Here is a 25,761-nt window from a genome sequence, read left to right as displayed (position 1 = left end):
TTAATTAAAAAATAAATAAATAAAATAAAATGCGGCAGGGCCCCTCTGTTGAACTCACAATACCCTGAGGGGTCATGGCGTGCGGCACGACTGTCACCGGCTCGCCCGGCGCTAGCCTTGCCCTGGCGGCGCTGTGGAGTCCCGGCACCCCGTGGCGACGGGGCCACGGCAGCTGGGCCAGCAGTCCCCCCACCGCCCGGCTCGAGGCCGGATCGCGGCGCAGCACCCCACCTGGAGAGCGGGGACGGGGTGCCGCCCTAGCCAGCAGGAAGCCCCCAGGCAGGGACGGGGTGCAGACCTACCCCGGCCGAGTGCACCATGCACTTGGGCGCTCCAGTCGTGCCCGACGAAAACATGATGAAGAGCGGATGGCTGAAGGGCAGCTGCTCGAACTCCAGCTGGGGGGCTTGCGCACCTTGCCCGGTGGCCAGGAAGTCCTCCAGGAACACGCTGTGGGCAAAAAGGCGCAGGAGACAAATGGTGAAGGTTCTAGAACGCCTGGTGGGGCGGGGGTGCGGAAATCTGTCGAGTCCTCCCGTTCGCCCCCCTCTACGTCTACCTGGGTGACGACCTAGATTCCAGGGACCTGCCTTGTCTGGAAGCTTCCCAAGAGAGAAGGGAGAAGTCGGGGCTCATGGATTCATGCTAATTGAATACAAAGTAACTGAGTGAAAATTTCCGGTTGCTTTTTCTTTTTTTTTTTAACATTTATTTATTTATTTTGGGTGCTCTGGGTCTTAGTTGTGGCAGGCATGCGGGATCTAGTTCCCCGACCAGGAATCAAACCCGGGCCCCCTGCATTGGGAGCTCGGAGTCTTACCCACTGGACCACCAGGGAAGTCCCGAAAATTTCCGGTTGCTTTATTAGCACCGCTGATGGGGCCAAGGGTTGTCTCTCCAGAGAATCTAAGCGCTTTAATAAACACCGTGGAGAAGGATCCCTTGCAATGAACACATTGGCTGTTTGTATGCAGACTCCGCGGAGGGGGTCTGAAGTGACACTCAAGTCCTCGGAGCCCAGGCGCACCTCCTGTTTGCTACGAACTGTCTGATTAGCAGACGCCTGGTTTCCCCAAGTTCCCCAAAGGCAAGCTGGAGTCCAGGGAGTCTGAATTCTTCCCCTTCCCCCCAGGAGAAGGGAGGGGAGGAGGTGCCGGCTTGTAAGCTCTTCTGACACCTGAAGGGCACAGCCAGAAAGTGGTGCCAAGGTCCCAACTCGAGAGTTTCTGTGACAGAAAACCTGCGGGGCAATTGTTCTCACTATTTTCCTGTATCCTGAGGTTTACAATGGCCAGAGGCAAATATCTGTCCAGGAACAAATAAAATTAAGCCCAGCTATCCGCTCCAGCCTAAACAGCCTGCCCCTACCCTGCCCCCAAAGCTGCCATAAAGCACCACTGCATGTCACCAAGAACCACTGAAGGGGCTGTTTTCTGAGCAGAAACAGGGTAGCGGAAGCCACGAAGCCACCCTGGGAGAGACGTGGTTTCTCTATTCTGAGATCGGCGGAAACATCGATTCCAAAACCCCGGCCCTGTTCCTCCACTGGTTTAGAAGGGAGAAGAAAGGGAAAAAATCAAAACTACCGTTTTGTCAAATGGAACTTTCTTTCAAGGAAGGGGGAGAAGTCAGTTAAACTCGGCCTGCAGCAAACTGCCAAGGAGAATTACTCTGAAATACAAACGAATGCACACGAAAGTGAAGAAGTGTGCTGTCTCACATGGAAAGGCTCCCTTAAAGATGAGGATGTGGGACTTCCCTGGTGGTCCAGTGGGTAACACTCCGCACTCCCAATGCAGGGGGCCTGCGTTCGATCCCCGGTCGGGGAACTAGATCCCGCATGCATGCCGCAACTGAAAGATCCCAAATGCCTCAACGAAGATCCCACACGCTGCATCTAAGACCCGGCGCAGCAAAAATAAATAAATACATAAAAATAAATCTTTAAACAAAGAAAAAAAAGATGAGGATGTCTCTTGGGGGAGGTGCGGCCATTTGAAACGGGCACCCCAAATAATTCTGAGCGGTAAACAAGCAGACCCTTCCTCTCCAGAGTGTCAGGAAGATTATTCACTGTGGAACCTTCCAGCCAACGAAAGCCCCATTCCGCCTCCACCTCCCATCCAAATCCCATTTACACAAAGGGCCCAATCGAATCGGATGCTCCACACAGAGAAAAACGTTTTCTTTCCATCGGTCTATAAATCACAGTAAATAGCGATTACTTTTGTTGCTTCTTCTAAAAAGGAAAAGCCCAAAGGGCAGGCCCCCCACAGAGGCGCAGACACGCTTTCGGTTTATCTGCGGCACCCAGCAATCAAAGGCTGGAGAGCGCTGGGGGCCTGCTTCCTGGGGGGACGGGGGCTGTGGAGCTCTCCGCACTGCCCAAAGTTAAACGAAGTGATTAATGTTACTTCTGGATGCTCTCACTTTCTATCAATCACCAATAAACACATTCAGAAAAATAAAAGCTGGGCCACCACGGGGCCAGCAAACCGCCCTGTTTTCCTCCTGGCCTTTGTGCATACGGCCCCATCAATAAAACCAGGGGGAGCTATATTCACGGCGGGGGTGTAATTTATCAAGGTTGGCAGGGTTCCCACAGTCTAGGGGACAGTCCAAGCCCCCGGGCCTGCCTGTAAGGACCTGCACATCCTGACCCGGAAGCTCCAGAGGACACAGCCCCCTCTGGCCTGCAGCTGTCACCTGCCCACAATGACAGACGACGTTACTGAGAGCTAACTTCATGCACACTGCTAAGCCTGCGAGGAAGGTACTGTTATCCCCGTTTTACAGATGCGGAAAACAAGGGACAGAGAGATTGATCACTGGCCCAGGGCCACACAGCTGAGATCTGACCCGAGCAGTGTGGCTCGAGACCATGGCCTTAAGGGAACAGTCACTTTGCTGCAGCTCCCTTCAGCCTCTGGAACCCTGGTACTGCCGCTGTCCCCAGACCCTGCTCACCTCTCAAGGTCCCTCAGGTGTCACCTCCCCCAGGCCCCACAGAGAAGCAACCACGCCCTTCTCTCACCTCCTGGGCACTTCCTGTCCCCCAACTCAGTGAGCATGGCTGTGTCTACTGGGCCGAGTGGTCACAGCTCCCCCTTCCTGCAGGTGTGTCTTGTCCCCCCAGCTCGACTGGAAACTTGGGGGACAGCACGTGAGCTTTAGCCCTCTCAGTGCCCCCCAGAGGGCGCCTGCAGAGAACCACTGAGCCACGCGTCCACCCCAGCTGCCTGAATAGCAAGGCCTCCCCCACCACGGCACACACAGGATCCCCACCCGCGGCTCTGCCGCCGCTTCTCATGGGGCCTGAGGCCACTCAGAGACTCCTGCCTGCAGCCCAGACGCAAGGCTAAATGGACAGGTTTACCTGCACAGGTAAACACACCTGATCTCAGAACTCTCTCCTCTATGATGGCTTAAAGAGAGATGAAAGGTGTATAACAAGAACTTTGGGAAGAATCTCAACTTGGACCAAATCATAATCCATTTTCTTAACTTCTGTGCAGAATTAAGGCGCTCACCATTCTATTCCATGTCAAGGCCTGTGGTCTATTGGCTTATAAATGTCAGAAAAGCAGAGGAAGATGCCAACAGCAATGGCAACAAAAAATAGGTTTTAAAATGAAAAAAAAAAAAAACATATTGTGTATGTGTACACCTTTGTGTGGATGCATGTGTGTATATATACATGCATACAAAGATACATACATATGAACCCCATACACAGAGGTGTACATATGTGTGTGCACATACGCACATCCACACACACATGCACCTGTGGATACACATTAGTCACCGTTCAGCACTGCTGTGGCCAATCCAGGGAGCCAGCCTGGCCCCATCCAAGCCCACCACTTCCAAGGGACACGAGACAGGAAGAGTTAGGATGCCTGGGACAGTCTCTGTTCTGCCACTAAGTTACCACGTGGCCCCAAGGGATTCCCCCTGAGGTCCTCGGGTCCCCACCTACAGAAGGACGATTTTTAACTAAGACATCTTGCACCTCTAAAACACTCCAACTCCAGGTGCAAAGATCCAGAGAACCTGCAGCCCGGTGGGATTCTGAGTGGGTTTCACATGCAACCAGTGACCAGCATGTGGCTGGCTTACCTATTTGGAATCTTGGAAATGTCTATCTTCTCTCTGGAGGAAACGTAAGGAATCACCACCACTTTTTTCAGGTCTGCAAGTCCTGAAAGCAGCGGGGAGGAGAAAACATAAGCTTACAGGACACAACATCCCTAGTCGCTAATCTTTTTCTTTTTTGCTGAAACGTAACACAACCTAGGACTGAGACTGCTCCGTTGTTGCAGGGCTCCTGGGACCCCCGGGGGGCTCTCACCCCTGCCCCCCGCCCCCTGCCCCCCGCCCCCCACGCACCTTTAACGACCTGCTGCAGCTTGTCTATGTGGTCGCGCTCTTTGCCATTGTACACGACGGCCTCCACGGAGAAGATGAGCTTTGGCTGAATCTGAGAAAACCGGTCCAGAACGCCCTAGAGTGGAAGGAAAGAGTCGTCATTGTTCATGCAAAAAAGGCAAAATCCTCCAGCAGCCAACGGGACGGCTGCATCTCCAGGGAAAGAAAAAGCAGCGTGCCCAGCGCTCTAGCCACGTCCCTGCGTCCCCGTCACCCAGGGGCCAAGAAAGACAGCCAAGCAAACGGGACATGCACCCGAGCCAGGACCATCACTTCAAAGAAAGCATCGGTACAAAGAAACACCGGACGGACTTACAGACATACACTGAGCCTATCAAATGGGAAAACACAGGGTGAGTATTTGCACAACCACAGAGATCCCCCTTTCTACAGCAAGAGCCTCCCAACACAGCGCCTCTGGCGTATGTTAAGTGGAGACTCACCTTCCCAGAAGGCAGCTCTGTATGCAAAGTGGTGCCATATTTAGGCCCTCCTTTCATCTTCAATCCAAGAGGTACCTGAATCCCCCGAATGATACTTCTTGCCAAGCAAATGCATGAACTCACAAATGTGTACACTCGTAAACAAGCCCCATGAGAAAAAGCAGGCTCTCCACGCCCAGCTGTCTGTCTCCACACATGGAATCACCGTCCCGCCAAGCACACCCCTCTCCCTGAGAGAAGGCGCAGCCCCCGTGCACATGCGGAACTTGTTTCTGGAACTGCTGTGAACTGCCGCACGCCACCTCATGATGCACTGATACGACCTGCGTGTGACACTGAGGGCGACAGGTACAGGCCCTCTCGGATGGGCTCCCCTCCCGCTCCCCTCCCAGCCTGCCAAGTGCACACCGTGGTGGAGCCATTTCCATCCACAAGAACAGCACCTGGAAGGCATTGCCCAGATGGCACTCCTAATCCCTCGGTCCAATGCAGTGACTCAAGGTCAATGCCTGGGCTGCTCCAAGGGCACCAGCAGTGATGCCAGAGCCTCCGTGTGAGGACCGGATGGGCAGGGTCTCCACCCTGGCTGCAGGTTAGAGCCATCTGTGGCGTGACGACTAATTAAACTCATTAGGTAGCTAATTAACTGGCCTGGAGTGGGCCAGGCACCGCTTCTCAGAGCTCCCAGGAGTCAGCAAAGCACACGCCTAAGACAAGGGGAGGCCAGGGCCCCTCGGAGGGGTCCTGGCGACCACAGCATCACTCGGGGCCGCAGACCTACTGAGCTGGAAGGTCTGGAGGTGGCCCAGCAATCTGTGTTTTCACAAGCGCTTCTGGCAATTCTAACGCACAATAAAATTTGAGACTCTCGGGGCTAAAGATTCAAGGACTGATTCTATTTTCAATGCCGTCGGACTTTCAAGACCAGAAGCTGAATTAACAGAGAAGAGCTGCGGGCGGAGAGGGGGAGGAAGCATTTGTTTATTCCATCTACTGTGCCAGGCAACCAAACAGAGTTCTTTCTCCTTGGAACCTATAATCTATGGTGGGGGGGGGGGGGGGGCGGGGGGGAGTAGCAAAGCAATTATAAATGTTTTTGTTTCCAGTTTCTAATTGTTTTCAGTGAACTATACCCATGGTTTAGGTAGCCAGGAAAATGAAAAGAAGGAAGGCAAGAAGGGAGGGAGGGAGGGAAGGAGGGAGGGAGGGGGGAAAGGAAGGAATTAAAGCCATAAGGAAAAATTAATGATGGACTTGATCAATAAAACCAAAATCTTTTTTCCAAAAAGATCAATAAAATAAGCCTCTTGACAAATCTGACCAAGAAGACAGATATTTCTAGCTAACACTTACATAGTACTTATTACATATCAGGCACTGTCCTAGGCACTTTACTAATATTCACTCACTTAATGCTCTGACATAGAATTATTATTCCCATATTCCAGATGGATAAACTGAGGCATACAACCATACAAAATCGGAAACCACACTTTACTACAGAAAGAGGGAATAATAAATGACAAAGCACTATGTTCAATTTTGTTAATAAATTCATAAAAGCCAGATGAAGTGGATGATTCCCCAAGAAGATATAACTTTATCAAAAATGATTCAAGAAGCAGCAGAACACCTGAAGAGACAATAACCACGGGAGAAAAAGCAGTCAAAAGTCTATCCCCCCCCTTTTTTTCTTTTTTTATTGGCTGCGCTGGGTCTTCATTGCTGCGCGCATTGCTCTCTAGTTGCGGCGGGCGGGCTTCTCATTGTGGTGGCTTCTCTTGTTGCAGAGCACGGGCTCTAGGTGCTCGGGCTTCAGTAGTTGTGGCACGTGGGCTCAGTAGCTGTGGCTCACGGGCTCTAGAGCGCAGGCTCAGTAGTTGTGGTGCACGGGCTTAGATGCTCCACGGCATGTGGGATCTTCCCGAACCAGGGCTCGAACCCATGTTCCCTGCACTGGCAGGCAGATTCCTAACCACTGCGCCACCAGGGAAGTCCCCAAAGGTCACCTCTTAACACAGACACCAGGGAGGTACAGAACTGCAGGCAAGTGCCACCAAATCCTCACACACTAGGACATTCCTTTTCTATAAACCACTACAGAAGACAGAAAGAGACAGAGAACACACAAACCGAAAAAGATTAGACCAGTGTAATTTACTACACTAACAGATTAAAGGGGAAAAATCTTTTGATTATCTTAAAAGCTTTCAAGAAAATGCAACATGCTTTCCTCCCAAAAAGCTTTAATAAACTGGAAACTTCCTCACTGACAAATGGTGTCTTGCAGAAATCTATGGCAAACACATCACTCTTGATGGTAAAGATAAGAGTCCTGGTGGGAATTCCCTGGAGGTCCAGTGATTAAGGACTCCGTGTGCTTCCACTGCAGGGGGCACGGATTCGATCCCTAATCAGGAATTAAGATCCCGTATGCCGCAGTGCGGCCACAAAAAAAAAAAAAGAGTCCTGGTAAAGAACAGACACTAGCTTCCGTGCGCAGACTTCCACGCTCTCCTGGCGCCCCCGTCTAGCAAGGAGCCTGGAGCTGGCAGGAGGGAACCAAGCAGCGGACGATAGGAAGGGCTACGAAGAAAGCCGGTGAGACCCGCCAGAAGAACCATTAGAACCGGGTTCGGCAAGGTGGCCATGTACAAACTCCACACAGCAAAATAAACAGTATGCCTGGACCCCAGGATTCTAAGAGGGACAGAGAGTCCGCGCTTTAGCTGGGAGGAACATTTTTGCCAATAAAAACCCCTACATGCACTGAGCGCTCACATGCGCCTCTCCAGCTGGTGACGGGCACTCACACATCTGAGGTCAGGTCCCCAGGAGCGGGCGGGGCTGCGATCGCCCCCACATCCTTGGTGAGACAGGACCAGGGTAAGTCATTTGCCCAAAGCTTCACAACCTGCCGGTGGCAGAGCTGGAGTTACAGCCTGCTCGCTGTGCCACGGGGGCTGACGCTCTTAACCACAGCGCTGACTCCGCACAGGAAAGACTAGCCCTGGGGACAGGGAACCAAAGGGCGGCAGAAGAGAGCCAGGACTGGGGTCCCCGAACACCGAATCGGGAGGAGGACGCGAGAACCACGGCCAGCGCATCCCAGGAAGACCCCGGAGAGCACCTCTGCCCAGGGGCATCAAGGGGAGCAGCCTCGGCAGCCAGGCGGGAGGGGGAGGCTGTTCCGATCCGAGGGCACCAAGAGAAGAGCCCCAGGCAGGGGGAGCTGGCCCAGGGAACGGCAAGAATTTCTAGAAAGCCTGGAGCCAGGGAGGAGCTGGATGAGGCCAGACTGGAGAGCCCTGGAAGGCGGCAGAGATTTCTCCATGACACCCAGCGTCCCTCCTGGTGGGCTAGCCCACAGAGGTAGGAGGACCAGACAGCAGTGACCTGGGGCTCAGACATCACAGAGGTGGCCCTTCCTCACAGGGAGAGAGAACAGACAGCAAAGACGACAAGTGTTTCACAACCAGAGGTCAGAACTTGGCACCATGGAAAGACTCTGGAGACCCCACAACACGGTGGCAGTGTTCCTGGCGGGTCAAGAGCCGGTCAGGATCTCTGAGCGTCAGAAACCAACTGCTGGCCTGCTCTGGTCCAGGAGAGGGCTGCTCAGTCGAGAACTGCTTTCACGTCACGATGAAATGAACACACCTTTGATTGTGCAGCTGCCCCAAATACGACGCTGAGCAACCAATCAGGCCCTGAAACCAAGAGCCCAGCCGATGCGGGATCAAGTGGACGGCCACCCAGTGCGAGAAGAACAGCTGTCCTATTTATGTGCACAAACACACACGTGTGCACATGTACACAGACACACGCGCGTGCAGCGACCTGAAAGGGCTCTGTGAGGGGGAGGGCTCCAGGCTGCCCTCTGAGATGTGTGGATATCAGAGGTCGGACTCCCCCGGTGTGTGTGAAAAAGCCCCCCACTCAAAGGTGAACAGTGAAACACAGAAAAAACCAACGTCAAAGCACACAGGACCTGGAGGTCTTGGTGAGGCTGGCAGGCTGGGGACCCAAAGAACAAGGAGCGCCGCACCTGGAGATGCCCACGAGCCCAATGCGGGCGGGAAATCCAAGCAGACAGGGTGGAGACGTGGGAGAGGTGGAGGAAGGGGCACGCGGTGAGGAGCGGGGCAGGGCAGACGCAGAGCCAAGGGGCTTCAAGAGAAGTGAGGAATGGTCCCCAGCACCCTCGAGCAAAGGCGGTGTCCCCACCCCTCCCTGGGGCAGCCTGCACAGACAGGCATACGGCCTGCCAACAGACGGGGTCCTTTCATCACCAGCCTGGCAAGGCGAGGGGAGGTCACCACCGCATTTGTGGGCAGGTGAATCCACGTGTATGGAGACCCCGCCCCCATACCTGTAAGCTGCCTGGTAACCATCCCACACGCATGTGCCACGGGGCTAGAACTTACTTCATAGTCAGTAATGACGTGACCCCATTGTAAAAGAACCAAATAATTAAAATCAGGATTTGCAAGAGAGTGGCAATTTTCCCTTTATTATGGAGAAAATTCTTCAGTGATTTGCAGCAAACAGTTCAAAGTAGGAAAAACATTCGTGTTTCACCGCAAATTTCAGAAACGTACCCTTTACTGAAACCAGGAGACCATCTAAACTGTAAAATGGTGATGTCGGAAATTAAGAACACGAGCCTCCTTTTTTTTTTTCCTTTTTGGCTGTGTGGCATGCAGGGTCTCAGTTCCCCGACCTGGCATCGAATCCCTGCCCCCTGCAGTGGAAGCTCAGAGTCCCAACCACTGGACCACCAGGGAAGTCCCAGGAGCCTCTTTTTAAAGCAGAGATTTGCAAACCACTGAAGAGGACAGTCCTGGGCCCCCGGGACCCCTCTGTCCCGCCCCAGGCCGCACCTCGTCATTAACTCTAGATGCTTCCCTGCAGATTTTAGCTACTGGAAAAGAACAGAGAAGACATCTGAGGCTCTGGAGTCATTGCTTTGTCCCAGGTCCTTAGCACACAGGTACCGGTGCCCACGTGAGCAAGCGCTGTGTCTCGTGACCCGGACCAGGGCTTCCTGGCCAGGAGGGCTCACCCTTGGGAGCTGGCAGGTGGTGCCAGCAGCCGAGGGCCCTGCACCAGGCTGATACATTAACTGTCATTCACTGCTCAACAATCACTCCAAAGGATCGTGCACATGGCTACCTGCCTCTGGCTCTACACTAGGGTCCCAGCAAAATGAGGACCGCTTCCCGGAACTCAGGGCAGAGCGAAGCATCTTAGCAGAACGGCGTTTGGCCCTGTCACTTTCTGACTGAATAGAGGGCTCTCCTGAGGCTCAGGCCATCACGCCCACAAAGATCTCCCGCAAGCACCTGTGCTGAAGGTCGTGGCCGGGGCGGAGCCACGCTGCCGTCTAGTGCGCATGCGCTTCCAGCGAGAGCCGCCACCCCGGAAAACACGAGCCGGCCTCAAACCAGGGAAGGAACGCCGGGGATGCCGCTCCAGGGCCACCCGCTGGCTGCATCCTCTACACAGCAGGACCTGGGGCCAGAGTCAGCCAGAGCGGCCTGCGGTGGTGACATTTTGCACAAGACAGACCCACGAGGATGGGCGCAGGGTCAAGGCCAGCTGCTGCTACAGGCAAGCAGGAGGTGGCTGGGCCCCAGCCCGTCCCCTGAGCCTCCCACCCTGCACCAGGTGGCTCAGACCCACCACCCGAGGCCAGCCCAGGAGCTCTGCTCGCTGTGAAGCCCTCGGGCCCTAGAAGGCCACGCCCACGCCCCCACGCTCCACAATGCTTCTCCAACATCACACCTGCTTACAAGTTCCAATTCACTCGAGAACGCCCACTCGCTACTCATTAGGAACAGCTGACATTCACTGAGCTTGGGGGTAGGTCGAGCGCTGTCCCAACCCTAGATGGGTGCCAATGGTGCTGTCCTCACAAGCCCTCCTACGGTGTGTCCCCGAGGACACAGAGACAGGAAGCGGCAGAGGCGGATTCAAACCCAGGCAAGAGCCTGCCTGCTGGTAACCTCCCCGCCACATGCCTTCTCCAGCCCCGAGGCTCCTTCACCACTTCCTGCTGAGGGATCCAAGGACAACAGTGCCCAGGGACGGGGTCCCAACCCTCCAGGACCCTCCACGAGGACGGCCTGGTCCCAAGCAGCTCACACGGCCTCACAGAGGGCCTTGGGGACCAAGAGGCCCCCTGGAGCTCCAGGCTCAGGTCAGTCCTGGTTGCCCTGGGTGGTCCGGGGTGGAGGCGATCTGGGAGAGGCCCAGCAAAGCCCCAGGAGGCACAACCACGGCCACCAGCAGTGAGGTCTGGGGTGACCACCCCCTCCCCGAACTCAGCAGGGGCCAGTCCTCATCCCACGGGGCCAGGGCCGGCCTCAGCCAATCGCCTCACTGCTCCAGGCCTCTGTGTCGCAGAAGCACGTCTGTCCCTCCTCTGCACGCTGTGGGGGGAGATGAGAAATACCTTGAGAGACCTCCCTGGTGGTCCAGCAGTTAAGACTTCGCGTTCCCAATGCAGGCGGCCCAGGTTCGATCCCTGGTCAGGGAACTAGATCCCGCATGCATGCCGCAACTAAAAAGATCCTGCGTGCCGCAACGAAGATCTTGCGTGCCACAACTAAGACCCGGTGCAGCCAAATAAATAAATAAATATTTTTAAAAAGCAAAGAAATACCTTGAAAACCTTTTCCAGAAGAGCAAGCCTCAAGGCAGAGGTTGAGTATCAAGCTCACACCCAAAATGCCCAGCCTGTGGACAAGGCACATGGACTGCAGAGCACGGAGCTGGAAGAGCACCGTCCCCGCACCTGTGTCCTAAGTGTATCAATCCTCCCGCGTCAATCACAGGCCCACGCAGTCTACGCTCGTATCATGGGACTCTCTCTTCCTGATGTCCCTGCTTTGCACGTGAGGATAAATAACTCACCCAGGGATGCACGGCCAGCAAAGCCAGGCCAGCCCTTAGCCCCTGGGCTGCACTGACCGGTGCCCAGCACAGGGCCCACGCCCAGAGCAGAGGAAGAACGGTCAGGGACGTGGATGCCCGGCATGTCCTCTAACGGGCCTGGCCTCGTGGCTCCTGAGGGTCTCTCATCCCCAAGGTTCTGCAACCAGGAAAGGTCCCTGATCAGGAAGTGGGGGTCCCAGCAAGTCCTACTCTGCCGCTTCTTCCTTCCCTATGGTGGGGCTCTGTGTGTGCTTCCTGCCCCCACCTGGGCCACTCCGCAGCTGGCGCACCCTGGTCCCTGGTGCCCTTGGGGTCTACGGGGATAAAGAGGCCCGCCACCCTCCCGCACAGAGCACAAAGCTCAGCCCCAAAGTAAGAGATCAGAAATGGCAATTATGGAGCAAATTTTCCGTAAGCCAATATTCCATGAGCAAATCTGCAGAGGATAAACATCAGAAAACCTCACGTGGTCATGAAGTCACAGGAGCCGTGACCGGGCATCTCCTGCTGGATACTCACAACACCACCTGTCGCGTGTAACACACTAACGCAGCCAATACACACGGCTGGGCGTGAGGAACATTAGAAAGGAAGGAAGGATCGTTTACTTTTAGACTTAAAGAGAGATTCAGCTACTTCTGGCTCCTTCTCTCCTGCTGATCTCCAGTCACCAGCCGGGGAGACGGGAGGCCATCGTGCCACCGTTTCCTCCCAGCCTTGCCGGTCCTGCCCCGCAGCTGCCCATACCCCGACCCAAGATGTCATGGGGAAATCACACGGAATGTTCCCCCGCGGGGGCCGCACACCCAGGGCGCTTGAGGGGACCCTGACTCACGTTCACGCCGAAGTCTGGGGACGTGGAACTCCAGATGGCGCCAATGCTCGTGGCCGCCAGCATGGCCTCCACGGCGTGCACACTGTTGGGTAAATAACCTGTGGAGGGGATACAGGGAGAAAGCCTGGTTCAGGGTGTGAGGATGCCGCGGACTTCCACAAGCACCTCCCAGAGTCACGGTGGGAGTGGGGAGAGGGGCTGGCTGTGAGCGGCTCACAGAGCAGGGCCAGGCCCAACCCACCCGCCTTGACATCTCCTGCTCGGATGACCCAATCGCTGCCGCCAGCCTGACCACTTCCCGTCATCACCCCCTCCAACGCATTCTGATCAGGGATCCCTGCACGATGCCGGCCTCTTCTCGCTCCGCTCCGCCTCCCACTCTGGGCTCAGTCACAACAGCCTCCCTTCAGTTCTAAGCTCCCCCTGCCTCAGGGCCTTTGCACAAGCTGCCTGCGTTGCCTGGACACTTCCACCCACACCAGCCTTCCCTACTCATCCTTCAGCTCTGAAGGCAAATGGAACTCCCTCAGGGAAGCCTTCTCCAAGGCCACCCCATGAACTCAAGGTCCCCTGGCCAGTCGCCCACAAAGCACACCGGATTTCTCCCTCACCAGATCTAGCATAATAATCACCTAAGTATAATCATCATAACTGGCAACTTCCTATCTGGCTCTCTCGTGAGGGCAGGGACGTTGCCTGTCTTGCTCCCCGCTTTACCAAATGCCTTTTGGTACGCCCTGCCGATCAAGGTCCGCAGATATTGGTCTACTGGCCGGCTGGTGGGTGGATGTTTGGACGGAGGGAGGGAAGGAGAGGCTGCAGGGGAACGAAGACTGAGCAGAGCCGTCAAGACATCTACAATCCTGCCAGGGACTCAGCCCTCCATCTAGTAGAAAGCTGAGCTTTTTTTTTGGCCACACCACGCGGCCTGCGGGATCCTAGTTCCCCGACCAGGGATCGAACCCGGGCCCCCTGCAGTGGAAGCGCAGAGTCCTAACCACTGGACCTCCAGGGAAGTCCTCTGGGCTTTTATGATAATAGTGGCAGAGACTCTTTATGGACGAGAAGACTACGATCAATTAAACAGATCGTCCTAAATGCTCCAGAGGAAAGGATCTGTGCACGAGGCACCAGGGAGAAGAAGGTCCAGGGCCTCCCCTGAGCACAGCTCCCTGGGTGACACAAAAGCCCTCTGGGCTCCAGCACCCCGTGGTGCCCGGGACAGCTCTCCCACTGCCCCTCCTCCCATGGCGCTGAAATGCCTACTTGACCACAGCGGTGGGTACTTCGTTTCTTTGGGTTCACTGCATCTCCCCTGCTGGGTGTCCCATGGGGCAGGGGTCGTGCCTTGCTCACACGGCCCCCGGGCTCCGCCCAGCCCTGGCACGCAGCAGGCCCGCTGACGGACGTCGGCTGCCGAGAAAAGACTTGGCTGTGAGCGTACTGAGGTGCCTCCACGGTGCCATCGCCCCAGGCAGGGCGGGACTCACCACCCAGGGAGGCTGGGTGACCTGCTGGCTGTGGGGCCTGACACGCAGCCAGGAGATGCCCGCTTCACAGATGAGGAACAGCGCCGTGAGCAGCTGTAACTGCATCTTTGAAGGCCTCCAAGCATCTCCCCATTCAATCCCCCTCTGCACTCTTCCCTAGCGCTCTCTTCTAGGAAACACAGTCCCCTGTCCTAGTAACTGTGATCAGGTCAAATTAGAATCCAAGATGTGACACTCAAGAAGGGGGTGTCACCAAGCACCAGCCTGATTCTGAGGAGTCAAGGGCAACGGAGCAGGCGTCCCCCAAGTAAGCACAGCCAAGCGGGAGCCCCAGTATATCCTGTTCTCCATTTCTCCTTCTCAAGAAACATTTGCTTCAAAGGGAGATTTTTTAAAATGAAAATTGGAGGGAAGAAAAATTACTGGATGGTAGAAGAACCTTTTGAATTCCTTTTCTAGACAAATTAAACTGGACCAAGAAGAACCCAAGATACTGAGGTTTCAACCGCAAAAATGCCTGCTCTGACCCAGCACTCTCATGCATTCATCCAATAAACACTCATTATACACCTACTATGCGCCAGGTACCCGCGGACTGAGATGCAGCAGTGAAGAGAAGACAAAGCCCCATCCTCCGGTACTGGAGGACAGACAGACGTGTGCACACACACACACACACAAATAATCCTGTGACTTCAAGGAGGCAGTAAGGCGACAAAGGAAAATAAAGCGGGGTGCAGAGAGAGTGGTGATGGATTTTTCCCCAGGACAGCACGGACGGCTTCTGAGCAGAGACCTCAATGAACCAGGGTAAACCCTTGGATCTGTAGGAGAACATTCCATCCAGGGCTGAGACAGGCGATAATGCGGCACATCCCTTACACATCCTTTACTATTCATTCCTCTCCTGTCAAGTAACACAGCGAGCGGTCGCTCCATCATCTGAGAAGGAGACTCAGGGTCTGGCCCCTTCACATGGTTTACACAGGGTAAGGCTGTCCTCTTTGCAAACACACGCCGAGTGCCCACTTGCAGTGAGTCCCCCGGGAGAGGCACGGTCACGCCAACAAGCCCGGTGGCTTCTCCTGCTGACGTCCCAGCCTGCAGCCCTGGTCCCATGGCCCCCGGAGGTGGGGAGGGCAGCCCAGCAGCCAGACCCCCAGGCCTCGTGGGTTTTAGAGCCAAACAAAGGAGACTGATGCTCAAATAATCACAAAACCAAACAGATGACTACCAATGACGCATCCTTTGAATAATGAAAACAAGATGCCGACGGAGGGTCCAACAGGAGGGCCTGGCTCAGGAGCAACCAGGGGGCTTCCCTGAGTGAGGCCATCTGGGGACAGAGCTGGGGGCAGGTGGGGCGGTGGCCGGCTTCCCAACGAAGGCTCTGCCGGAGACTCTTAGGAGGACAGGGGCCAGGAGGGGAGCGCGGAGGCAGGAAGGAAGCGAGCGCGCGGGGCCACCGACCCGGCTCCAGGTTCTCGTTCCCACCCTGGAGGCAGCGGGGGTCAGCGAGCCTCCAAGCAGGGGACGGACACCAGCGATGCCACTGGGGTTGGTGCCACGAGTGAAGTCGTGTGGCCAGAGGACAGAGAAGCCCTCTTCTTTGGTTTAAGAATAAGATCTGATGCCTGATCCCGGAAGGAGCAATTTAAACTCTGACCCCAGCACTGCAGCAAAAAGCACACAGAACCCCAGCCAGACCCAGACTGGGAACTGCCCCTGGACACATCTGTCATTGTCACCAGCCCCTCCCGGGGTGCGTATGGATGGGCAGGGGCAAGAAAGCCCACCTAACTTCTCTGCCCACGAGAGACTCTGCATAACAAGCCTCTCAGCCTCTCTGCTGCCCTGTTTAAAGATGCAGAAACTCAAGGTCCAGGGAGGAGAAAGTCCTCATCCAAACCCACAGGCCCAAAGGCAGCGCCAGGCACCGAGGGAAGGTCTCCTGGCTCCAGGGAGCGGATGCTGCTAAACAAATTCTCACCAGGAAGAACTAAGTGGGAGAAGCCGCGCTGAGCGAGGAGGCCCAGGCGGGGATCCCAAGGAACAGTGTGGCCTAGGGCCACCAGCCCGGCACCAGGAAACGCGGGCCCAGGCGCACGCTGCCATATCGCGGCACCAAATAATTACAATCCATCGTTCAACAGATGTGTGATGAAGCGTCCTGGCTGTCAGATATCACGCCTCACTAACTCTCAGGGACTTCCCTGGCAGTCGAGTGGTTAGGACTCTGCGCTTTCACTGCTGAGGACCCAAGCTCAATCCCTGGTCAGGGAACTAAGATCCAACGAGTGGCTCGGCCGAAAAAAAGTAACTCTCTATTTATTATCTCCAGAGGCTGAGTATATCCACATACTTTCAGTTAACGACCTTATGAACTGAAATTGTCTATAGTGTTTAAATCAACACCTGTTTTTTTAATAAAATCCTTTCCAAATTAAAAAAAAAAAATGCTTAGTTTACTTTTCTCTTCTGGGCCTCGGTTTTTCATCTGGGAAACAAGCAGGCTGGCGGCACCTGCCCTGGCGTCTGTGGGTCAGAGGACATCAGTCTAGTGAGTCTCTCCACCGATAAAACTCCCTCTGCTGGGTTTTGGGGATTAGGAATCAGTCTACAATTGTGTCAGCACAGACGGCGAAAATCACAGAATGGAAACCAGCCCTCAGGAATGCCTCAGGAAAGCATCGAGTTGGAGGTGGGCAGGCCCAGAAACTGCAGCAGCTTTTCCCGACCTTGGAAGGGGTCCTGGCTCTGTCATCAAGGACCTGATGAACTTTCTGGTTTGTGTTTAGTTTAAGGTCCACATTTCATTAAAAAAAAAAAAAACTAATGCATTAAAAAATTATTATTAATAATAATAGTAGACGTCTGTGAGCACTGGCTCAGGAGGACATGCCCACGTGGAGGCCGGGAGCCGGGGACCCTCACAGCCCAGCTCACTGTGGCTGGGCCGCCCTTGCAGCGATCGTCCCTCTGCGTCTGGTTTGTGCCACACGTGTACACACGCGAAGCCGTGTGCGTGCAATCTGACCCGAGGCCACCTCCTTCCTTCCAAGCCACCCCCCTGCCCCCACTGTGACAGGCGCCAGAAGTACCCACCGATGACCCGGTCTCCTCTCCTCACGCCCATCTTCCTCATCGCCGCGGCGTACAAAGCCACCTGTCGCCGCAGCTCTTCAAAACTCACCTTCTCGATCTCCTCCCTGCCTTCCCCTGGGAAGAGAAAAAGCACAGGTCATCCTCGGACCATCCTAAAAAGAGAGGTTCTGAGTCACAGACACGGATGAAAACTCACACCTGTTCAAACACAGGTTAGAGATACGCGCCCGGGAGACGCTACACAGGTGCAGGGGCCGCAAACCAGATGCAGGTTTACCCGACGTTCCGGAAAATAAGGGCTTGGGAGAGGGCGCCCTTGAGACGCACGCCCAGAATTTGCCATTTAAAGATTCTTTTTTTACTATTGGGAATGTTTTTATTAAGTGAAGAATCCTTTGATTCGGTTGTGATTTTTTTTTTTTAATTAATTTATTTTTGGCTGTGTTGGGTCTTCGTTTCTGTGCGAGGGCTTTCTCTAGTTGCGGCAAGCGGGGGCCACTCTTCATCGCGGTGTGGGGGCCACTCTTCATCGCGGTGCACGGGCCTCTCACTGTCACGGCCTCTCTTGTTGTGGAGCACAGGCTCCAGATGCGCAGGCTCAGTAGTTGTGGCTCACGGGCCCAGTTGCTCCGCGGCATGTGGGATCCTCCCGGACCAGGGCTCAAACCCGTATGCCCTGCATTGGCAGGCAGATTCTCAACCACTGCGCCACCAGGGAAGCCCTGGTTGTGATTTTTTTAACATAATTTTCCAAGGGCTGGGGGAGGAGGAGGGGAAATCAGTGTTTAGTGGAAAAGCTCCACTAAACACTTTGGAAAGTTGTTTCAGTGAAAAGGTTCCAGGGATCTACTGCACAACAATGTGAATATACTTAACACCACTGAATTGTACATTTAAAAATGGTTAAGATGGTAAAGTTAGTATTTTGTGTTTTTCACCATAAAAAAAAAAAAAAAAAAGGTGCCGAGCTATTGTTTGGAAATCATACGCTGCAGGTTCTGAGTGCTTCGGAGCCTCTCTGCACACGTGGCCCCGTCACACCACGAGAGGAAAATCTGAGTAGCTGTCGGGACTCACGTGCCACGTAAAGGGCCACTCCGTCATTTTCCCCGTGTTGCAGGAGGTTTTCCGCATAGTTGAGGCGACTGCCTTTGAACCACTCAGGGACGTCCGCAATCCCTTTGGACGTGTCCACGACCTACAGAGGACGACAGCAAACCGAGACACGCACGTGTGTGAGAGCAACACCAGATACACAGAAGCGATTCTCCGTCACAGGAGGCCAGCTAACTCGCCGGCCCAAGGCATCACTAGATCGCTGTATAGACTGAACGCTGACCTGGCCCAAAGGCTTGAAACTGAAAACAGAAATGAATGCGATATTGTGTACCTGACAGTTGCTAAGAGTAGATCTTAAGCATTCTCACCACAAAAAAAAAAAAAGAAAAAGAGAAAGAAAAAGAAAAAGGTAACTGTGTGAGGTGACGGATGTGTCAGTTATCTTGGTACTCCTTCCACAAGGCACATGTATATCAAATCATTCACGTGTACACTTGAAATAGATACAATTATATGTATCAGGACTTCCCTGGGGGTCCAGTGGTTAAGACTCCGTGCTCCCTACGCAGCGGGCCCGGGTTCAATCCCTGGTCGGAGAACTAGATCCCACACGCATGCCACAACTAAGAGTTCGCATGCCGCAACTAAGGAGCGCGCCTGCCGTTACTAAGACCCAGCGCAACCAAAAAAAAAAAAACAAATTATATGTATCAATTATTCCTCACTAAAGTTAAAAGAAAATTAATGCCAAGGGAAAACACCGCCCCACTAATTTAGTCTGTTAATTATTAAGCACCTACTTTATGAGCGATGCTGATGAGAAAAGGACAGAGAGACAGACACGGCAGCTGCCGCATGTTCCAGGGCTGACCAGAGCGTGGAAATCAGGAGATCAAAGGGCACAGCCCACCGGACACCCCGCCACAGTTTTTAGGAATCTGGATCCGTGCCTCCTCCCTCAGGGCTGGAACCTTGGTTTCTTCTCCAGGTGAACCTTTCAGAATGGCTCACCCCATAATCAAACCAAACACACAACAGACTTCTTATTCCCTGGATATTTATTGAGGGAATAAATAAAAATCTCTAAAATCCAGGTAAATAACAAAACTACTGATAGTTTAAAAAACAATTACAGGGGGCTTCCCTGGTGGCGCAGTGGTTGAGAATTCGCCTGCCAATGTAGGGGACACGGGTTCGAGCCCTGGTCTGGGAAGATCCCACATGCCGTGGAGCAACTAAGCTCTTACGCCACAACTACTGAGCCTGAGCTCTAGAGCCCGTGAGCCACAACTACTGAGCCCGCGTGCCACAACTACTGAAGCCCGCGTGCCTAGAGCCCGTACTCTGCAACAAGAGAAGCCACCACAATGAGAAGCCCACGCACCATAACAAAGAGTAGCCCCCGCTCACCGCAACTAGAGAAAGCCCGCGCGCAGCAATGAAGACCCAGCACAGCCAAAAATAAATAAATAAATAAATTTAAAAAAGAAAAAACAATTACAGTATGGGGACTTCCCTGGTGGTTCAGTGGTTAGGACTCCACACTTCCACGGCAGGGGGCCCAGGTTCCATCCCTGGTCGGGGAACTAAGATCCCGCATGCCGCACAGTGCAGCCAAAAATAAATAAATAAAACAAATAAATTTTTAAAACGTGAATGTATGGAACATCACTGAACTGTACATTTTAAAATGGATAAAATGGTAAATTTTGTGTTATGTGTATTTTACCGCAATTCTAAAAAATTTCAATAAAATAAAAATACAGCGATGCCCTACTCTTCGGATCACTCAGATTCCCAGGACAAGGGCTGGGTCCACACGCGTCAGGGGGTCCGGAGCCTGCAGAGTCCCCATGAGGTCCGTGACCCCAACACAATTTCCTGCCAACTCTCTAGGGCAATGACTTTTTCCCGCTGATGTGGGGATTTAAAAGAAGACATGATTTAGTCTTCCTCAAAATTAACACTTCATTTTGGATCAGAACCACGAAAAGATAATGAGTAAGCAAAATCTCTACTTACCTCATCATACGTGCGTGAGAAGACAATTCCACTGAATTTCCAGAACTCTGCCCAGAAGTCCGAATATGACTCAACTGACCAATGATATAAGTCATCGTAATTTTCTGAAACAAAAAAGAAAGAAAAAAAAGGCACATAACTCCGACAAATCTTAGGAGGAAAGTCTTGGTTCAGTGATAAGATGGATACACCTGAGGAGTTATGTGTGTCTGAGGGGTTCAAAGGCACCTGATGAGAGAGGGTCTTGGGAGTGCAGGGCATCTTAGTTTCTATTAAAGCAAACCCACCACCGCTAGTCCCCAAATGAACAAAAGTCACGAGGCGGTGATTTTATATCTTAACCAGCATGCCTAAAACCATGGACTCTGGACCCAGAAGGCCTGGGTTCAAATCCTGGCTTGGCCATTTATTAGCTGCGAGGCCTCAGGCAATCTATGTAAGTGCTTTTTAAGTCACCTTGGTCCTCACAAATTGCCAAGAGCTCCAGCACCAAAAACTCCTCTGGGCTGACACAAGAGATGGAGCAGGGCCTCCCCTGAAGACCTGGAAAGCCCATCATCACACAGGGCACCACCACCGCATCCGGGAGGGCGGAGGATGTAACCAGCCTGCCGACCCGGGGAGCGAGCAGTCACAGCGGCATCTCAGCATCGCGAGGACCCCAGCGGACGGCGGAGAAGCGGGTGGGCTTTGAGCGGACACTCTCCCACCGTCCATGACTCAGCCAAGGGATCAACACGATTCTCCAGCCGAGCAGGGGCTCCTGGGGCTTCTGCCCACACGTGTCCCCCGCCATCCCCCCCCAGCTCAGAGGCTGTGATCTGGAAGCCCGGGGGACGGACCACAGGCACGTTTAGTTCAGTCTGCGCGATGCTCAGGAACTGAACGGAATGATGTTAAATTCGGTTTCCAAATGAAGTGCAGGATTTCTGGCTTCTCCTGAGAAGACAGGACATCTGGCCACGGAAGCTGGCCAACGAGTGTCGCCTCCTGGTATTTACGTCCCTGTGTCGTCCCCTCCCCCGGCTGAGCCGGACTGTTAAGGAAATGACCAAGTGCACCTTGTGAGGCCGGGTCATAAGGTCCTAAGGACACCGCAGCTTCCGCCTTGATCACTTGCTCTGCAGGAAGCCGGTGGCCATGTTGTGAGGACACTCAAGCAGTCCTAGGCGGTGTGAAACGGAGGCCTCCCGCCCACGACCAGCACTGACTCACTGCCACGGGAGCTGGCCCCTGGGAAGCGGGCCTCCAGCCCCAGCCCACGGGTGGATGCAGCCACGGGAGACCCAGAGCCAGAACCACCAGCTAAGCCACTCCCGGAAGCCTGGCCCGCGGAAACTCAGAAATACTAAACATTTACCGTTGTTTCATGTCACCAAGTCTTGGGGTGATCTGCAATGCAGCAAGAGGTAGCTAATGCCCTGTCACTCCACACGGTGACAATCAGCTCAAGCAGGTAACAGCTGCCCCACCTGGCCCTTCACACACATGCGAGAGGCAACCTAACACAGCAGTGACGAGCACTGAGCCCAGCTCCACCGCTCACAGCTGCAAGATCTCACCCAAGACTTTGAGCTTCCACTTTCTCAGCTGGGAAATGAGATCAAAGCCGCAGCTCCTTGGCCAGGTTACTGAGGATTAAGTTAGTTAATCCACGTCAAGTTCCCGAATGGGGCCTGGCGTGCAGGAAGTGCTCACTAACTATTAGCTGTTATTAATACCCCTGTCACCTGCCGGGTCCCTGCAGGCACCCGAGTTTGTAAGCCTCGCTTGCCACTTCACCTGCTTCCTCCTCTCCAGCTGTGAGAATGAATCCTGACCAGCCTACACCTTCAAGTCTCAGCTCAAGATCCTGCCAGTGCCCTTCAACAGCATCCTGACAGACCCAGCGCTCAGCAGGCGGACAGCACCCACCCCTACGCCCGCGGCTCAGCGCTGCTACCTCTGCACGAGCCTTCTCCCCGCAAGTACACCTGAGCTGCTCGAGAACAGAGATCAAGCCTTCTATTTGTCGGCCAGCTCTGCCCCAGACGCTGGCACGCAGAGGCGAGCTGCAGTTTGTGGTATAAAGACACTTGAGGACTTCCCTGGCGGTCCAGTGGTTAAGACTCTGCGCTTCCACTGCAGGGGGCACAGGCTCGATCCCCGGTCGGGGAACTAAGATCCCGCATGCTGCTCAGCCAAAAAAAAAAAAAAAATGCTCACAAATAAATGAACAGGCAAGACAGGCTGAAAGTCCAAATTACATGCACTTGGAGAGCAGAGGAAAGGAGAAAACGGTCAGAGAGAATAATCAGAGAGAATGCAGCATTTGAGTTGGCTCTTAAAGCAAAGACCAAAACGTCCAAGGCCAGGCCCACGGAAAGGAGAAGCACGGTGGGTTAACCATCAGGCATGGGAGAGGAGGAAAAGAAAAAAACCAAGGTCTAAGCCACCCCCAGACCAAGAGAGGAGCCCCACGCAGCTCAGCTGATGCCGTCATGTGAGGACACAGACCCAGCATCACGGACCTTTGGGTTTTCAAAAGAAGTTGCAAATCTTACTTTTCCTATGCGGTCTTTCAGTGTGTGAGCCGCCCGAACTAAGTCTGCAGGCCGGACATGGCCCGCAGGCCACCAGTCCCAGCCGTGAAGGGCAGAGAGGAGCTGGGCAGGCAGACTGGGAGCAACTGGTGTCTCTGCCAGTGTCTACTGAGCAAACCCCCCAGGCCAGGTGCGGGCGGGCGCTCGGCCCAATCATCTGTCACCCAGTGATACGGGTCCTCTCATTACGCCCATTTTACAGGTGAGGAAACCAAGGCTCGGGAGATCGGGTGACTTCCTTCTGATCACACAGCTAGGAAGTGGTGGAGCCACTTCAAAATCCCGGCAGTCAGATTACAGCGCGGTCTCACGCACCTCACAGGACTGCCCTTCTGTGAAATCATCCTGTAAAGCAGCAGGGGGAACAGCTGGCAGAGGAAAGAGAGCCGGAACCAAGGCACGGTAACACAGAAGAAGAATGCAGTTCCACTCCTGGCTCTTCCTAGGAAGCAAGTCGGTCCCCCAGGGAATTCCCTGGCAGTCCAGTGGTTAGGACTCCGCGCTTTCACTGCCGAGTGCCTGGGTTCAATCCCTGGTCGGGGAACTAAGATGCCACAAGCCGCGCAGTGCGACAAAAAAAAAAAAAAAAAGTCTATCCCCCAATCCAACGCACATTACCAACTACTACCTGAAAGAAGGCCCGGCGAGTAATAAGCCACACCTGTCTACAGGGGGCTCGCTGCCCAGGGAGCAGGAGGGCGGGAGAGGGATGCAGCTGGGCCAGCCAAGGGACGGGGCTCTGTGGAAGCCATGACACCCCCGTGCTGTGGAGGACTTGGAAGCTGCCAGGCGGCAGGGTTTGCAAATCCACAGTCAACAAGGAGTCACTGTAAGCCCTGGAGCCCAGGCGTGACAAAGTCAGACGTGTGCATCAAGACTGCTCTGGCAAAGCCCGCACGCAGGCGGTACTGAAGCGCAGAGGGAGGAGAAGCAGGAAGCAGGAAAACCTACCAGTTCAGAGAAGAGGAAACGAGGGCCCCAGGGGAGAGGCTGACACTGGGCTGGAAAGGGGACGATGTAAGAAGTCAGACGACCCACGTCTCCATTTCTGTGAGGCTCCCTGAGAACTGTGATGCCACCAACAGAAACACAGGAGTCCCTGCGGCCAGCGGAGGGGGCCAGCAGAGGAGGGAAAGGGCCATAATGAGTTGAAAACCCCTGAGGCGGGGAGAGTGCAGAAGGTAGGTGGACCAGCCAGGTAGATGCGGGGGAGAGCGTCTCATCCGGAAAAGGGCCTCCTCGCCCAGGTCCACACCCAGCCAGGTGGCTCCTGAGGCCAGGGCGGCAGCTGGAAGGGGGGCCCTTGACTAGGTTCGGTTTGGGGCTGGGAGTGTAAACACGTGAGGGGACGGAGTTCGGCCCCAGTCCCAGAGGCAGGCTCCTACCTGACCATCCTTCTCCCCAGTGCCCAGAATCCATGCTGGCCTCTAGCAGGGTCAGCCTGGGGCGGGATGAGGGGGCAGCACGAGGTACTATTGGCCGACAAGTGACTCCCCACCAACAGAAGGGAAGAGCTAAGAGTCAGAAAGGCCCTGGGTCGGGGAGGAAGCCCCCAAGGCTGGAGGGCAAGACCCCAGGGAGTACACCTCACAGGTAGGAACGCCTAGCAAGGGACCCCTCAGTCCACAGGGGCTCCAGGACCAGACGGGGAACCCTCTCCGGGAGATGGGTGCCGCAGTGAAGAGGAGACCGGCTCCCTGAAGGCAGAGGAGGTGACAACCCGCACAGACAAGGGGGCAAAACCGCACAGTCAGAAGATGTCCCACCCCTGGGGAGGGGCCCCCCCGTCCAGTGGCTCGTCCAACCCCCAGAGGAGGGAAACTGGAAATCAGGAGGCCGTTCCAACAACTAGAAGGGACCCTGACACCAACGCCCAGAAAAAGGCGGCGCCCGGGACCCCAGGAGGAGGGTCCCTCTGTCGGGTGGTCCCTCGGACCCCCAAGGGGGGAGCCCGATTTTTGGAAGCTCCTGGCCCCCGGGAGGTGGCCGGGGAGCCCCCAGGACGCGCGCCCCGCACTCACCCAGCGCCAGGCCGTAGGCGGCGCCCACGACCGCCCGGAAGCGGTCCATCTGCGTGTTCTTCTTGCTGTCAGGCTCCCACATCACCTGGCACTCCAGGATCTCCTCCCGCGCAGCCCGCGGCTCCTTGGACATGGCTGCGACGGGGACGACCGGCGGGAAGGCCGGGGCTGCGCGGGGATGGGGACCGGGCCGCGGGCGGCGGCGGAGGCCGGGGCGCGGGACACGAGGCCGAGCGGAGCGGCCGACGTGGAGCAACTGCAAGAGGAGATGCAGCCCTAACTGTACTCTCAGCAAGCCCCGCCCCCGAAGGCCCCGCCTACCGGAGGCCCTGCCCCGCCCCGAGTGTAACCCTCCGCGGGCGCCGCGCCTCGCAAAGGAGTGCTGCCGCCGCCGGGACTAGAGCCTGAGCCCGCCGGCCGGGTGGGGCTGCGCAGGCGCGTTGGGCCCGGGCTCCCCGACCTCACCTGGAGAGCGAAGGGGTTAAAGCAGCGCCGGAGGGCAAGAGCCAGAGGCCGCCGGGTCGTTCATATGTTCATTCATTCCCGATTGATTTATTCTTCCTGCCCTTATTTACCGAGCGCCTGCTGGGTACCGGACACTGTGCGGGCTTTGCAGATACAGCACAGAGCGAAGCAAAATTCCTGCCCTCTGTCAACAAGAGATAAGGGGTGAGGGACAGGTGTGGGGAGAAGCGGAGTCAATCAACAAATATTATACGTTATATATGTCATACATAGTATAATATATACAATAGAAAACAGTATACCAATGAGTATCATAATATACATAATAGAGTAATATGTAGATTATCACTCATATAATAAAAGGTAATAAGT

The 25,761-nt window shown here is 54.8% G+C and overlaps 1 protein-coding gene across 4 annotated transcripts in view; it reads right to left on the bottom strand.

Annotated features, from left to right (window-relative positions):
* Positions 1–25,761, bottom strand: part of LOC309640052 (acetoacetyl-CoA synthetase) — a 108,175-nt gene that overhangs the window by 26,547 nt on the left and 55,867 nt on the right. For 3 of the 4 annotated variants that reach the window (XM_082418229.1, XM_082418228.1, XM_082418227.1), the window contains exons 3-11: positions 25,500–25,573; positions 24,925–25,180; positions 20,322–20,425; positions 18,318–18,438; positions 17,241–17,354; positions 12,646–12,743; positions 4,390–4,504; positions 4,120–4,201; positions 303–450 (exon numbers count right to left, since the gene is read on the bottom strand). In XM_082418229.1, the coding sequence (XP_082274355.1) occupies positions 303–450; positions 4,120–4,201; positions 4,390–4,504; positions 12,646–12,743; positions 17,241–17,354; positions 18,318–18,438; positions 20,322–20,425; positions 24,925–25,180; positions 25,500–25,573 (1,112 nt within the window). Of the gene's footprint in view, positions 1–302; positions 451–4,119; positions 4,202–4,389; positions 4,505–12,645; positions 12,744–17,240; positions 17,355–18,317; positions 18,439–20,321; positions 20,426–24,924; positions 25,181–25,389; positions 25,574–25,761 lie in introns of those variants that run through there. The other variant, XM_082418230.1, reaches the window with a different exon arrangement.

The sequence above is a fragment of the Balaenoptera physalus genome (genome assembly GCF_965194825.1).
Source record: "Balaenoptera physalus genome assembly, chromosome: 12".
Classification (NCBI taxonomy): Eukaryota; Metazoa; Chordata; class Mammalia; order Artiodactyla; family Balaenopteridae; genus Balaenoptera; species Balaenoptera physalus.
This window is presented reverse-complemented; position numbering and strand designations above follow the sequence as displayed.